Genomic DNA, 15,973 nt, shown 5'->3' with positions numbered 1-15,973 from the left:
AGAGGTCACTGGTCCTTTTAACATGTCAGGTAAGTGATTCCTTTCTGGGTACGTCAAAGGTCAATGACCCACATGACGGAGGTCAGAGGCCCGTGACGCGTCATTCATCTCAGTTCAGGTCAGATCTGAGTTAGGAGATGTGAGAGCTCAAGTTGAAGTGACACCTATGGTTAGCGATCTTCGGGGATAGGTCGAATGTGTGTGACCTGTAGGTACTAGAAAAGGTTAGAGGTCATTCATCCACCAAGGGCTTATATCAGGGGTCACTGGCCCGTTATGAAGATAGGTATGAGGTCGTAGACTCGTAATCCATCAATAGACATTAAACGGCCACTATCTATGAAGGAAATAGTAAAATCGATCGATTTGTAAAGGAATTGCTTCATTTGGAAGCATGCAGTTTGTTTACATTTTACGCGTCAATTATGTCATTGATGCGCCACAATACCTACCTGTCAGCCATATTGGAATACAAATGCTCGTTTTCTAAATACTCATTCTGGCTTTTCTAAGGCTTGCCGAGCTTAGAAATTTTACCATTAAATTCAGAAGACAAAGTTGAGGGGTGATTTACGTTTTAACAAAAATTGAAGGGGTCCGCTCTCAAATGACCTTGACCTTTGACCCCTCATATCTCAGCCCCCAGAGCTTGCCGAACTTAGATAATTTAGGATATTAATGAGGGTGTCTAGATGTATCAGTTCACAAAAATTCATCAAAATCTGAGGGGTCCGCTTTAAAATGGGTCACGTGACCTCCACGTGGCTGCAACCTTTGACCTGACCTAACTTCTAGGTCAGGGCTTGCCGGGCTTAGATTTTATGCCCATCGTGCTCAGCATGTCAATTTGCATCTGTGTGCAAATTTTGAGGTAATTCTGAGGGGTCCGCCCTTAATGACCTTGAACTTTGACCCCTAATATCTCAGCCCCCAGGGCTTGCCGAGCTTAGATAATTTTATTCTGTGATGACCAGGTCATGCTGAGTGGCTGGTGTAAATTTGGTGAGATTCTAAGGGGTCCGTTTTTATCATTTTTTCCATCGAATATGAATTTCGAATCTGAATTTGAATTTGAAGCTAAGTATATAAACGTGCAAAAGTACCTCGATATTTTTGTTGCAGTTCTCTTTCTTTCATTAAAAAAAAACATCGACAAAATTTTCATTTAAATTTTGGTCAGATTTAAGTGTTGTTATCTTCATTTTTGATAGTTGAAATCATAATTCATAAGATTGAGGTAAAATGCAAATTCCCCTTCCCTATTTTATCTTTAAAATATTTTTATTTTCGTTAGCTTCTAGAGACATTCTTCTTATTTCAGATTCTACCCATAAGCGGGGCTTCTACCGTAATTCTACCACTTTCAAAGATTTATATGGAAGCAATTATTTGAGGCGTTTCTAAAGCAGACGCGACAAAATTGGTGCTTGGCCTTGAAAGCAAGAATACCGTTTGCCTTGGCCCAACTTTCTTCTTGTTCTCTGGCGTTCTCCTCTGTTGTTGGTTGTGGTCAGTCCTACAGACTTTTCTCGTCATCCGTCATATCTATTCTGAGGTATTAGCGTTGTTTTTTCGTTTACCTAATATCTACAAGTGTTTTGTTCCAAGTGGGTGTCTTTTAAGATCCCCTTTTGCTTTGCCTTCTTGCTCATGCATGGGCATTGGCCGGCATGTCGTTTAGATAGGGGCGTTTCAGTGTTATATAGGGCCTTGTTTCATTCAGTATTAGTGGTTTATATAGCCTTGGTCTTAGTGTTGGTGCATCAGCTTAAGGTGCGACTTAAAGCATGAATCAATACTTATTACTTACTAGAGGTATAAATATTGGTTTTGGTGTCTTCCAGTGCTCTGCTTTCATGTTTATGCAAATTTGCATAAATGTTGAACAATCAACATTGACATTGCTTTAATGCGTTTTATACTGTAAGCAGTGTAAGCTGTCTTAATTTTTAAGCCATACTATGACTTGTAGAGTGTAGACTCAGGAAACTTGAACATCTGACATGGTTGGTCTGATATCTGGCTTTTCTTGTTGATGCCAGTGTGATCTTCCCCATTTGTCATCGCCGCAGAAGTGATGGATATCCCGGGTAGACTGCGGAGCGAAGAGCAGTGCTCAGCTATTGTCGGCTCTCCCAACATCAGCACCGCTGCCGAGGCCGCAGAGGCTGCTGAGCGCAAGGAACAGGAGGAGGAGGGGCATCAGCTCAACACGCCCTGGACTATGTGGATTGATAAGTGAGTCGCATTGCTACTGTTACAGATGCTCATCTTTCTTGGCCACTGCTCACTGAAGCAACCAGTGATCAGGTTCTGTCTTCACCCGATAGTTTTATTGACGGCTGCCCTCCCCAACTGTGCAGTGCACCGACACCCTCCCTTCTCAGGGCGGTCTCTCACCACCACAGATTTACCGCTTCCCAGCTAAACGCCCACCTCTCCTCCCGCCAGGACGGAGCGCGGCGCCAGTGCCGCCGAGTACCAGGCCTCGCTGAAGAAGGTCTACACCATGACCACCGTCGAGTGTTTCTGGGCCGTCTACCGCAACATCCCGAACGTGCGCGACCTGAACCAGCGCTACACCTACCACATGATGCGCGACGATCGCAAACCACTCTGGGAGGACACGCGCAACTCGCGCGGCGGCACCTGGAAGGTCAAATGCCGCAAGGAGGACTCGGTGAGTGGCCGACTGGGGTGATGACGAGGTGTGTGGAGGGTGACGCTGGAAAGAGTGGTTGGGATGTGTGAACCATGTCATGGGGAGATTCCTGATGCCGTAGCTGAGACGCCTGGACGGCTAGCCTTTGAAGTGACGTTCTCATTGCCCTAGGAGACACTTAAATTTGCGTTTTTTTTTTGCGTGAATTTAGTCAGTACTCAGTAGGTATGTTTGGAATCTTGGATAGTTAGGTATTATCGAATTTGCCAGAGCTAGAAATAAGTGGAAGCATTTGCCGGTTAAACGACACTGCTTAGCTGTGTTATCACGCACCACAAAGTAAGTCTTTGTTGTGCTGTTCAGTATATGTGTCCTTGCTATGCGTCATGACTTACTATCGCGAACAACTGAAGGGCAAGTTCACCAAGCTACCTTATCTAGTTGATGTTATTATCACCCTATATTTCTAACAAAGGCGCAATGTGGATAAGGTATGAGGGAATGCTTGAAGTGGTAGACATGATACGGCCGAAGTACGGAACAGTCGTGCGTCCAATCTTGATGGGTTGATTTTTACCGGAGTTTATAAGGCCAATGATGAATGAATTCTAGCCAATTACATTGGCCCATGCGTTTGTACCTATACTGCCGCAAAAGACCGTCCTTTATCTAAACCTTTATTTTTCGATGCATGCAGATGAGAACATGTTAACGGTTGTCATTTCTCTGATATATCATATTTTGAGATTCTGAGGCCTTTCGAGTACATATTTCCATATTGCACAAACGAATCAATATGTTTCGACTGACCGGCTGATACTCTGGCCGATAAGACTTTTTTGGAAGAAATCGACACTAATGTTATAAAAGAGAAGATAAGCCCACTTGTCGCGAGCCTTGGTCACGATCCCTCTTTTTTAAATTTGAGCTATTTCTATCACTATTTTCGCTTCGTTTGTTAATTTTTTACCAGTAAATCGTCATAAACTGCATTTCACTACATTTACCCACATACTTTCACAGTTTTATATAGGTGTCCGTCAAAATTCGTTTTTTTTTGTTTTTTTTTTTTAGTGGCCTTATATATCCTCGGCCTGGCGAGGAGGAGGCTATCCGGCTCGTGAAGCGAGACCGGTGGCCACTTGGAGATATGCTGTCCCACGATTTCAATATTGCCTCACGTCAATAAATGAGCTTATTTCAGCGCAACACGCGTATTTACAAATTGCAACCGAGCTCCGCCGTGGGGTAAGGTGGGCAGGGGTTTTCGCACTACGGCTGCGGTTGAACTACCGTCTGTGGTAGAAACTTCAGGACGATGGCGCGTTTCATACGAAATCTGGCGCAATGTTTGTTTGCTTCTGAACTTGTACTGTTATTGCTGTGAATTCTTGAAGTGGGAGTGTTTCAGTAACAATTTGTGGATTCTTTGAGTTTCTTTATATAAAGATAGAATAGTATTATGAAACTTTGTTTCTGGGTCACGGTACTTGGCTCCTCATTCAAAGCATTACGGACCAGGTAAGCAGGGTCTGCAGACTTGCATATGGTCCTATCCCGCGAAGGCGCAGAGAGCGGGGGCGGAAACTGAAAACTGTCAGTTGGGCTGGGCGAACCCAGGGGAAATCATCTCCTGCGTGCCATAAGATTTATTTATTCTGGGTCACACGCCCTTGTGGCTTGTGGCTGGTAAGTGTCGAAAAGAATCACAGTGTCGTGTTGCTGCGTGCTCAGGTACTCCAGATAAGATGTACTTGGAGATTAGTATTCGATAACAAACATGCCATATTCGGAAAACTGTAAAAAGCATTCCCCTGGGCCACGCATTTTTTCTTCTGGGTCACGAATTTTAGCGTGACCCAGGAAAAAAATCGTGACCCAGAAGAGAAATTCTGCCCACCTACATCATCAAGACATGCAAGTCTTTCCGCCTACGTGTGGAGGTCATTGCCGACAAGGGGGTTATATCGCGCATGAGGTGAGTGAACGTATCTGGTTTGACAATGCGTGACCCAGAAGAAAATTTTATTTTTTTCTGGGTCACGGACCATTTTACGCGCATGCGCAATGGCATTTTTGAATAATTTCAACTGTGAACAACCTAGGGTGCATGGTTTATGAAAAGGTAATGATTTCTAGGAAATCAGTTGTGGGACAAATATCAACCCAAATCTCCTCGAATTTTGACGGGTACCCATATCAGTTGTATATTTTACACACAATCTAGACTACAATCCGGGCTATTGCCGCTACTGCGTTTCCGATAACTTGCTACGGGTGTGGTAGCCTCAGATAATTTATCGCAGTGAGGTGGAATAGCCGCACCGTTTATTATCACCTTCCATCGTATCTTTCTATCAGCCTCAATACATATATTTTGTTATGCCCCCTGTCAAGGTCCCAGACTTGCGGGAGACATTGTTTGGTAATGATAAATGGCCTTTTATATGGCCTTGGGTAATGTTCGTTTTCTGAGGAGGCTGCCCTGGGCGAGGTCGATGTTTGTGTCACGCGTCTCGGTGGCGGGCGGTGCTCCCGTACTGGAGACGCCCACCACTGCCACGGACCAGACCGCCTTGGTAATGCCAGACACGCCTCCTCGGACCCGCATTCCTGCGTCGTCAAAACAGAGATGCCAACTCCGTGAAATATACACCTTTTTGCACTCAAAATAGGCATCTTTTCATTCAATTTCGGCAAATTGCATTCAATTTCAGCGATCTCTCATTTGCTTTGAATAGAGAGATCGCTAAAATTGAATGCAATTCGCCGAAATTGAATGAAAAGATGCCTATTTTGAGTGCAAAAAGGTGTAGATACCCTGCGTCGGCTGAGATTGTGCAAAGCTCACCAAGTCTCTGAGAAACGGTTGGAAATATCCAGTCCGCTCTAGCTCCATCGAATAACGATGGCGTGTAAGTGTGATGTTAACAGTTCATTGAATAAATAAGCTAACCGATCATACCATAGAGTCGACATTTTCACCTCGATGCTGTTGGGCCGCGGAGCTGGTTATAGCTAAAATAGGTCAGTGCGTACTGGAACTTAATTTCTATGTAACTTAATTTCTACCGAGTTCCGTCGTAAGAACGCTCTCCCCGGTCCCACTTCCCCTAAGCGCATTCCCTCTATTCATCCCATTGTGTCTCTATGCCGGTGACCACGGCTTTTTTTCGCCGCTGGCTGTGATAGTCGTGTGCCGTGCGGCCTTACTAGCTCTGTCAGGGCCGACACAGTGGCTGACTTACCAATCGACATGCGCTGTGACCGTATTTGGTCCGACGTTTGATACAGATCACACGGACGCCTCACGGGCCTGTAGTTTGTCGGTCCAGAACTGCAGCGCCAGCGCGGCGGTGTACGTGTGTGCTCCAGCTGCTGACCGATGCAGCAAGGCCACAGGGAGATTGAGATGTCGATAAGTTGTGTCTGGTCAGGCTCCGTTTGTGTTGCTAAGGCGACGGTGCGAAAAGCAAGCTGTGCCTCGTAAATGCCAGTGGTTGCATCATGTTTGAAATAAATTTATTAAATTGTGTGAAAGTCTCTATTACTACGTTTCCGCTCTTAAAAATCGAGCGGACTCTTCTCAAAATATGAAAGCTGTTTAACAAATGGCTCATTGTAGGATCGCTTTGTTTTGCCGACTTGCCGTTCTTTGCACGGCGAAATGGCAAAATCCTCTGCAGCGCGCGAGTGGTCAGTCTCCATCTGGCATTCCCGTCGTTTCCTCGACCACCGTTCCTATCAGCCGGTAAACCGGTTAGCACCGAACCAGCGGATGTCACTTCCTGTTCCAGCTTCGTAGGCTAACTCATGCTTTACATGTTGTGTAGAATTAGCATTATTAGTTAATTTTCAGAAATGGAGTGGTCTACCGTGGCGTGGTTGTGGCGAAAATGGTCAGTTTTTATTCTGTTCAACATGCATTTGAAAATTAGTCACATGTGTTCAATTCAAGGGCGACTTTACAAACAACGGTCTTGGGCATATCACCGTATCATTTTCTTTATGGTGCATCTGTGATCTGCTTGTACCCAGGTCTGCAACAATTGCTCCGAATGTGGTCAGAAGCCATCCTGGTCTACTACACTCACTGTAGAGGCGAACTGACTTGTTTCTCGTAGCTCTCCGGTCTCACTGCACAGTAAACCCTGGTCTACTTGGCCTGATCTATCATCGGTCAAATAACCATAAGCTCGGCTTTGTTTGATTTATTTCGTTCATCTGACCACGTCATTGTTCAATCCGTTTCGCCGCTGTAACGTCGTCCGTTTTCGTTCCTTTTCACTCCTCTAACCCTGCCCGTGTCCCGTTTTCAGCCGGACGTGTGGAAAGAGCTGCTTCTCGCGGTCATCGGAGAGCAGTTTGACGATTTCGTCGCCGAGGATGACGATATTTGTGGCGTGTCCATTTCGGTGAGTGTTGAGTGTTCACCGGCGCCGGGTGGGTGGCTGGTAACACTCAGTAAGTGCGTACTGATAAAACTAAGTCGGGTTATCGACGTTAGGGGTTGATAACAGGATTGCTAACTGCGCAACATTACCTATATTTATTGCTCAAGTGCAGTATCAGTCACAAAGTATGTCTGTTATACCATAAAGACATAGAGACCATTATTTGCTCGATTAGTCATGATATTCTTCCCGATAAAGGGCTCACAGAGTCCTGACATTGCCGTGAAAAGACTCAATTCCTAGTCTATACCAACCGAATCGAGAAAAGAATGATTTTTTTTTTGTAACGAACTTAGTGGATAAAAAATGACTTGGGCGTTATTTTTTCCTGATTCTGGACCGTTTAATATTGGTGCTTGACGTACGGAATGTTTTGTACGTCACGTCTATATCAGATTGGTATGAAGTCTACCATAAAAGATGTATGTGTATGATATCTATATTTGATGTTAGGTGTAACTGTTTTTCTGACGTTTCTTCAGATTCGTGAGCGGGACGACCTTATCCAGATCTGGAACACAAACGCTGCCAGGCACGAGGAGGCCAAGGTGGTGGAAAAGGTCAGGTCGCTCCTACCCGGCGTCAAGTTCTCCGCCATCTTCTACAAACGTGAGTGCTCGACACTTCTGCCTCAGTTGTTCAGTATTGTTTGTGTTACTGATTAAAACAGTATCGACTATAAGTCACATTTTTATGTTCGTTTATGATTGAGATTGGCTTAGTATTTTATTTTATGACTTTGCCTTCATTAGTCGTGTTAGCGGCTTCATTAGACAGAACCAACTCATTGGCTACCAATCAGTGATAAGTTGAAATCACTAAGTCTGATTGAACCTGGGATTATTACCAGAATGTCGCAATGATTGCTAAATCAGCAAGAAAATTAATCGCAAGTCACCTCAGCCAATAATTACGGGAGGTCATTCCAAATTGTTATACGATGACGGGGATTGTTTTTAGCGAGACTGCCGTTTCATAAAGAAATGGAACGTTTCAGCGTTTGTTCTCTTAGCGACAGTCTCTTGATCAATGCTATAGCGCGCTTAGCTACACGCTGAGGAGCCTGTATGCTAAGGCTGCACGCTACCCGGAAAGCTGTGATTGCTAATTTACCTGTCGAGGCGCTTTTCTGATCGGGATCCCAGAATAACTGTTTCGACCCTTCGTATAATGATGACTTGAGTCGATAAACGAATGAATGTATGAATGAATGGATAAATGAATGGATAAATGAATGAATGAATGAATGAATGAATGCATGAATGAATATATGGCTGAAAAAAATGAATGCTGGATAGGGTTCAGGTTCCGGTTTAAGTTGAAGGTCAGCAATGTAGAAAAATGAAAACCATTATTTGAGTTCTGACGCCCTTTTCTACGCCACTCCCCAGGTCACGAGACTCACCACGCGTTCGAGGGCAAGAAATAGAGCTCTGAGAAAGTCCAAACCGCTCTGCTGCTACCAGCTTCCAGTTGTGCCAGGTCACTGGGTGACCCCGGCGACCTTTGGGTCAACGACCTTCAGACGTCGTGACCGACTATATAACGGCCAGACTCGCCTTTCCTGCAGGCCAGGAGCCGGGGTCAAGGGTCAGGGCTCGTTGCAGCGACCTTCAGATGAGTAATCGTTGGGTCAAATGATGTGAGTGAAGGGCATGGATGCGAGAGTGAAGTGAGACGAGTAACCGGTGTTGTAGCTGCTTGATTCTGCCTCGTGTGCTTGTCCGACAGAACATATGAGCTATTTTTATATGAAAGAGCGATCCAGGTCTGATCGAGAACATGTCTGTACTCTGTAGGGCATGTAAGTTGAATACGGGATGCTTAGAAGAGTTGGTGGGTGACGATGCCGCGCCCTGTTTGCTAGTAACTGTTTTCTGATGGATTTCTTCTCTCTCTTTTTACGGTTGGGGCCGCATATTTGTCAGTACCCTAACTTTCATCACTTGGTGCTCATGGACTGAATGGTAGGATCGAGAGGCGGTAGGATTGAGTGCCAGTGGAAAGTCATTTATTTTTGTCTAACCTAACCCATTCAGCCGCGTACATTTGTTACATCCTACCGCTCTTGGGATAGCACAGGCTATGCATTATGCAATCTACTTAACATTGACGCTGATCGCCCTTCAATATTCGAAGTCTTAAGTCTGATTTACAGCTGGTCCTGCATCGCTCTTTGCGTGGATTTTACGTGCTAGACTGATAAAGCGGGATTACAAAATATTAGACAAGATATGCAAAATGTATAGGCTGACAGCGGTTTGAAACTCGCGAGTGATAGACATACTTGATATATTCTTTGTTATCTGGGTGCCTACCCAATTGATCAGTGCAATGAGCAGCTGATCCAAACACCCTCTCATTCTTTATTCATCGGTATTCTCATATGAAAGCGAACTGTAATTTTGCTAACTAATATTTCATAATGCTACAGCTAGTGCCACATTTTCGTTTGTTGATCTCCAGTGATAGGTACCCTAAAACTAGCTCCGACCTACGTTCAAGCTCCAAGCAGTGTTGAGTTCCACACGCATGCATTTGTGAACAAATGCCCATAGATCGTGTTCAGAGTGGTTGACATGCTCTCTTTGAATATTGAATCGTTCCTTGCCAGGGCTCTAGATGAGTCGTTATAGCACGAATCAGTGGCTGTTTGTGTGCGGATTTTGTCCCACGGTGCCGATCACATCTTGGTCTGTGAGATTTGCGACGGTCCGTGCTGCCGTTGATGTTTGCTGCCGGTCTTGTCTCGGACAATCTGTGCACATCGCTACATGTTGTTAGCCTCTAACGTCATCGGCTAACATCGGGCGGATGCGTCAGATTGAATGCTCCGGGCCCAGTCCCGTTAGCAGAGCGTGGCATGCGAGACGGGCCGGTCGCCCCGAGCAGCGGCCTTGACGGGACCGGTCCGTGCCGACTGCGTGACTGACCTATACGTGACCGACTGTCGGTACGAGACGGGCGGTGCCGTCTTTCATGAGAGCGATGTAACGCGGCGCCAGCCCCTTCACTGGGTGTTGCCAGAGACATGCGTTGAGAAGATCATGTTGAGTGCGTTAAGCTCAGAGCGGGTCCGATGTGTGTAATGCTTGGGGGTTTCGTTAGCAGGCTGAGACGGTTGCCAGTTGTCGGGTGGTGAGACGAGAGGATATGATTAGTTCCTGTCGCTCGTGCTATGCCAAATGTCGCTTCGCTCAACGTTTGTTAGGTGTCGCTTTGTGTGTTGCCTAGCCAGCTGGGTTTTGTCTTCGATGAACGACCTAACGTGGCGATGTGCTCGATTTTAGCTTGCTTTTACTGAAGAACGTGATCTTTTGTTGGCTCAGAATCGTAACGTACGTTTGTCGTCGTTTTGTGAGGATTAATATCTGTTCAAAGTTAGTTATTTCCGTGCAATTTGAATGATCGACAAACGCCAGTAGACGTTGTGATGGCAAAAGTCCTTGCGATTAGTTTCTACGAAACAGCTGACTGCGCCAGCTTCCATATTCTGTCCACCTGTGACCCTGTATGCTTAATGTTTATGTCTCGAACATGCCAAATCAAAACGAATCGCTTGACATCGCCACGGAAAGTTTGTAGCTGCAATTATCTTGCGTAGCGTGTTCGATCTGTTTAAGCTGGGCCTTCGACTGGTACCACCAGACCGTTGTTGTTGGCGATGGAGATGCTACTTACGGCGTCCCCCGCGCGAGAGCTGACTGTTAGAAGGCTTTGGTCGTTATCTATATGCGATGACCTGTTACTGTGCCGATTTACAATGAGCTGAGGGCGTTTACCTGGTAGGGGATGCCACACATTAGTGCTAACGCTGGCTCCGTTGTGCCGGCTAACGACAGGGGCAAGGCCAAGATAAAAATGCCAACGTTAGACGAGAGAGATGGTATGCTAGCCAAGAGTATATCAAACATGCTGTGAAGACATGCTATGCACATGTGAATTTTCGATGTAGGTACAATATTCGCAATATATGATATGCGTACAAGAAATATGTGTTTTGGTGGATGAGTCCGACCCCTGATGGCTACGATCCCGCTCGCTGGGATCCCTCCCCCTTCCCCCCCCCCCCCCCGGGACGTGCAATGTTCAGAGCAGGCTTTTTGTCAAGCATCATATGGAACTGGGACCTGGGTCCATCCATGCCGGAATCGAAATGAGGAACACTAGCCATGTGAAAGGCGAGCGTGAAGTGATCACTTCAAGTCGGAGGTAATTGGTAGCACAAGCTGGTAGCATTTCATTGTGCTCTTTATAACCTGCTTGCGGCAATCAGAATTCGCGTAAAAATTGTACTGTTCGCGCTTTCTTATTCTAATCGTGGTTGCTAGGCAACGCTCCAGCGAGGGGCTAGTTTACCGCAAGTTGCCTGGCAACTCGCTGTCTTGCTTCCTCTCCGTTTTGAGAGGTCCTATCAAAGAACACCATTTTCATGGTAAATATCTCCGGGACGTTTGTGTGGTTTATTCATTTTTATTTTGTAATTAATCAAGGGTTCGGTGTTTTATATACCCTGTGCTCCACCCAAAAATCCCTTGAAGAGTCTAGGATACAAAGGTAAGCATTTATCTTTTTCAGCCATTTGACACGCCAAGCCAAGGGCCTAACTCACTTGAAATGCACTTGATTAAACCTGTGGAATGTGGATGCTATGCTCTGAACTCTGAAGTCCCATGTCCCGACAATTCATCTAAATATAGGTTGAAAGGCAAACACACCCAATGTAGCCTGAAACCCAAAAGCAGGCTTTCAGCAAATCAAATATAGCATACTTAATTATATGAAATATAATTAACTATTAAGTATGCTCCTTGCAGACTCAGCAGAGAGCTGTTGATAAAAGTCACTTATTTTCTGTGGTTTGGTTCCCGTCTGTTGATATCCAACCTTATCAGACTGTTACTTCTGTAAAAACATTGTTTTAGTCATTCCTTTGGTTGCCTGTAAGCTTCTCGTCTACATACAAATTTTTATCCTGCGCCACTACCTTTCTCTGCATTCCACCTAAACCTAAACAAGAGTACTAGATCAGGATGGGGCTATCATATCATGTTCTGTAACACTGGGCTAGGTAGGTAAGTACTTGGGGAAGGAATTCACATTCAAGTGCTCTCTGACTCAAGTTGACATATATTGCTTATGCCAGTTTTAGATGTTATGCTAAACTTTCAACCAAACTGCATTAGGTACCTATACGTTCCCTAGGATTACACATGTCTGCTTTTTGTTTTATACATTATTTGATCATGAGATTGAGATATGACAAAAATAATACAAAAATCATGTAGATCATGGGTCACCTCAGCCCTCAGGTGAAGTGATTTTCACAGTGTCCTAAAATTGAGTTTTGTCTTGGGTGTCAGAGGGGGAAACTCACCACCAAAAACAGGGGTGAGAGTGGAAAACTGCTGATTCGATTAGATCCAAAAAGAGTGAGAAATGGCATAAAGCAGGCATTTTATTCTAAGGTGTAGAATGTTTGATGCTAAACCGGGCATCCACACAACTGCTCTTTTATATGTAAACAATCTAGGTTTTCGTGGTTGGGAGCGGAAAATTGTTCTTAGAAATTGCTGGTGAGAGTGGAAAATGAATTTCATATGGATGTCGTTTCCCACCCAAATCGACAAATTTTGGGACATTGGATTTTCAAGAGTACTTAGGTATTTTGAAAAAAAAAACGTTATACTCACCACCCCAAAATCCAAATACCTATTCAGTTTTGAAACATCAAGGCATATACTGGGATATACCTAATACCTATCAATAGAAATACCACCTAATATAACCAGAACTGCATAGTTATGCCATAATTGATCTAGGTTTTATAAAGGTTTTATGAGACTGGCCCCTTAATGAAGCATAGCTTTCAAAGTACTTTATTGAAATAGGAGGGTGTAAGAGAATGCAAGGGTATTGAGTTGCTTGAGTTACAAGTACCTTCTTAATTATGACAAAGTCAACTAGATGAATGATGACTAAACTACTCTTTTGCTGAAGATTACCAACTTATCCATTGACCAGTATCCATATTAATGACCCTTCGCTGATAGATCTTTTTATTACTGCAGAGAAAATGCATAGAAAGCAGGTAGTATGCAATGTGTACCAGCCCTTACTAAAGCTTTTCGCTCTGTCCGTCCCAGGGGAGCCATTTGACTACCAAAGTGATGTTTGGTGACTGGTGTGACTGTGTGAGTCCTGGCCCCTGTTGCAGCTGCTTCATTTGTGATTATTTTCTAGATTACTTGCAACCTTCATTAAGTGTGGCCATAACAGACCAGTGGCGAGGCCTGAACCACAAACTGTGAGCCCTGAGAGCTGTGACAACTTCTGAGTTCTCTGACCCTTAGCTCCAAGCGCCTCATACTCCAAGCCTTGAACCCCAACTGGAAAATAACGAATGTCGAGCTTATAGCTCGAATTCTGAGCGACGGTATTCAAACTCCAAAGCTCTTTCGAACTCCGAACCCCCCCCCCCCAGGCCCGACTCCCAAGTGACGAATCTCGAGCTCCTAGCTCCCTCCCGGAGCCTCGAGCCTCAAGTGCTGGTACTCGACATCGACCGCATCGGTCGGGGGCCGTGATGGAACGCAGCGTAACGGTGCACGCCGAACGCTGCGGAATAGTGCGGAACATATTAGCGAAACTGGCGGTGCTTCCTGCCTCAAAGGCGGACCTGTGTTATACGACTTATGTTGGGCCTTGTATATTTGCGTGCGAGACATGGGCGGATTTGCATAGGTGTGGAGTGGGGCAGACGAAATGAAGTTATTAGATGTGTGAAAATAAAAGTGTTACAATAGACATTAGACAAGCACTCTACGCTTGAATATTTTTCCGATTGTTTTTCGTACATTTTTTTTACGCAGTGCGGTGCGTTTTAGGACTGGAAGACCCAAACATTCCGATAGGAATTCCCGCTCTGTGGGTCTGTTCTACTGTGTCCTTCGGTGCATTGCACGGCTCGTCAGTGAGGCATCCACATCGCGTGCACTTCACTTATCATTCTGCACGGTCCAGTCGAGCCGTCACCACTCTGTCGGCGGCTGGTGGCCTCCCTACACCCGACCGACCTGTCAAACTCCAGTCTACCGCGCTACCGTGCCCGTCTGCCGCTGACACAATCTGATCGGATCCACTGACGCCGCGTCAGCCAGTCCGGTCGTGTCGGGCCGCCCTCGCTGTAAGCGGGCCGCTCGAATACACAGACGGCTGCGGAAACTGGGGCCGAACACACACACGGTGAAGGATCGTCGTGTGCCGCCGCCGCCCCGCATACGGGCTCGGTGGATGGTGGAGTGCGGGCGGGCGGCGCGTGAGGCGCGTGTCGAGCGGAGTGGACGCTTTGGAGAGTGTTCTGCTGAGAGGGAGCGGTGAGAAGTGTGGAAGTGTGCGTAAGGAGTGGAGTTTTTGGTTCACGGAGGAGGTTGAAGACAATTCCTGTCGTATGAGCGAGCATAGAAAGTGAGCAGTGGGCCGTGGGGTGCTGACTGCCGACAGCCGAATTTTCAGTGGAATTGTGACAGGTGGACTGCGGTAGAGGTCAGCGACTTTGTGCGGCGTCTTGCGCTGAAGCGAACGATCCCAGCGGGCTCGACAAGGTTGCATCGTTCAGTGATTGCCAGGTATGTCCACTTTCAGCGTTCTGACACTATGTAGGTTTTTGGATGTATGAATGACTAAAGGAAGAAAGCACGAATGTTTCTATACTCGTCTAAACTTTCGTTTGATGATGGGTTTAGCAGTTACTAGTACTTTTTACCCGGAACTGTCTACTGGTGCTCGTATTTAACACAAGATTCAAGTCCTATTTACTATTGCCGGAAAAATTATTTCGTGTCTTTTTTTCGCAAGGCTTCGACTGCAGCGTCGCTCGTTTCCGGCTGGCATCTGCATTCCCTTCCATCCCCTTCCTTTTTTCTTTTCATCCCCGTTACTGTGCCGTTTTTCCGTAAATTCTTTTCCGATTTCACTTAAAACTTCTAGTGTAACCCCCGTCCCCCGCTTTTCCCTCCCGTTTTTTTTTTTTGTGCGTCTTTCTGTCTCTGTAACGTCCTCACTTGTTCATTTCTGTCCCCTTCATAGTTCCTCCATCTACCTCTGTCTCTTAGCCATATGACTGCCTCTGCCCTTCTCTTCCTCCTCTCCTTGCTCTCTCCCCCTCTATCTCTCCTCCCCACTCCCACGTACTGGTCTCAATCCCTACCTCTGCCTTCGCTCTCACTTCCTCAGGCCATTCCTGTCGTGTCCCCGTGCTGTGTCGCCACGCCCTGCTCCCGTTGATAACTTCCCTACCTCCTGCCCTCCTCACCTGCCCTCCCCTACCGGCCCTCCCGGTTCTCCACGTAAATACCGGGGCCGACGCCCTCGCAGCCGCCGATACCACTCGCCCGTCCTCGCTGCGTCGCCGCCGACGAGAGTCTGCGTCGCCGCCGACGCGTGGTAGAGTCCGCGTCGGTCCCGACAGCAGGCGGGCGCCGACGGCCGACTCGGCCGCACGTGTCGGCCAGACGTGGTACGGAGTGCGAACGAACCGGCTTTGTTCGCACCCGGTACTGGAGTGACTGTGGAAGAATCGTGTACGTGTCGGGATAGTCGTGGCAGGTAGGAGTGTGGAGTCGGTGACGGCAAGATTACTTTGGTGACAGTGGAGGTGAGGTTTTTTGGTGAAATGGTGCGGTAATTTATTGAAGCATTTTAGGTACCTGTGCAAAACATGGGCGGCTTGCTGAAGTGGTTGAAGTGCTTCGGTGTTGCTCCTTTCGCCTTGTCTTTTTATGGGCAGTTTTTGTGAGTTGTACCTAGCGGCATGAGGCGATTGTTATCCGTCTTTCCCCATCCCTTTCCTCGATTC

General features: G+C 46.3%; 2 protein-coding genes across 16 annotated transcripts in view; both read left to right on the top strand.

The window, feature by feature from the left end:
* Positions 1-1,587: 1,587 nt before the first annotated feature.
* LOC122369906 (eukaryotic translation initiation factor 4E type 3-like) lies at positions 1,588-11,104 on the top strand. Its single transcript, XM_043345046.1, has 6 exons — positions 1,588-1,607; positions 2,073-2,238; positions 2,452-2,680; positions 6,982-7,077; positions 7,599-7,725; positions 8,508-11,104. Exons 2-6 carry the CDS (start codon positions 2,078-2,080, stop codon positions 8,543-8,545), a joined length of 651 nt encoding a protein of 216 aa, XP_043200981.1. The 5' UTR covers positions 1,588-1,607; positions 2,073-2,077; the 3' UTR covers positions 8,546-11,104.
* A 323-nt stretch (positions 11,105-11,427) lies between these two features.
* Positions 11,428-15,973, top strand: part of LOC122369903 (liprin-beta-1-like) — a 50,286-nt gene continuing 45,740 nt past the window's right edge. For 4 of the 15 annotated variants that reach the window (XM_043345040.1, XM_043345031.1, XM_043345035.1 and 1 more), the window contains exon 1: positions 11,543-11,673. The gene's annotated coding sequence lies outside the window, so the exon portion shown is untranslated. Of the gene's footprint in view, positions 11,674-14,250; positions 14,745-15,706; positions 15,773-15,973 lie in introns of those variants that run through there. The other 11 variants (XM_043345037.1, XM_043345033.1, XM_043345032.1 and 8 more) reach the window with 11 other exon arrangements.

Source organism: Amphibalanus amphitrite, unplaced genomic scaffold (genome assembly GCF_019059575.1).
Source record: "Amphibalanus amphitrite isolate SeventyFive unplaced genomic scaffold, NRLGWU_Aamphi_draft 001083F_arrow, whole genome shotgun sequence".
NCBI classification, from domain to species: domain Eukaryota; kingdom Metazoa; phylum Arthropoda; class Thecostraca; order Balanomorpha; family Balanidae; genus Amphibalanus; species Amphibalanus amphitrite.
This window is presented reverse-complemented; position numbering and strand designations above follow the sequence as displayed.

Coding starts and splice junctions, on each gene's coding strand:
- LOC122369906 (XM_043345046.1), top strand. CDS start 2,078: ATGGATATCCCGGGTAGACTGCGGAGCGAAGAGCAGTGCTCAGCTATT. Junction 2,681..6,981: donor AATGCCGCAAGGAGGACTCG/GTGAGTGGCCGA, acceptor TCCCGTTTTCAG/CCGGACGTGTGGAAAGAGCT. Junction 7,078..7,598: donor TTTGTGGCGTGTCCATTTCG/GTGAGTGTTGAG, acceptor ACGTTTCTTCAG/ATTCGTGAGCGGGACGACCT.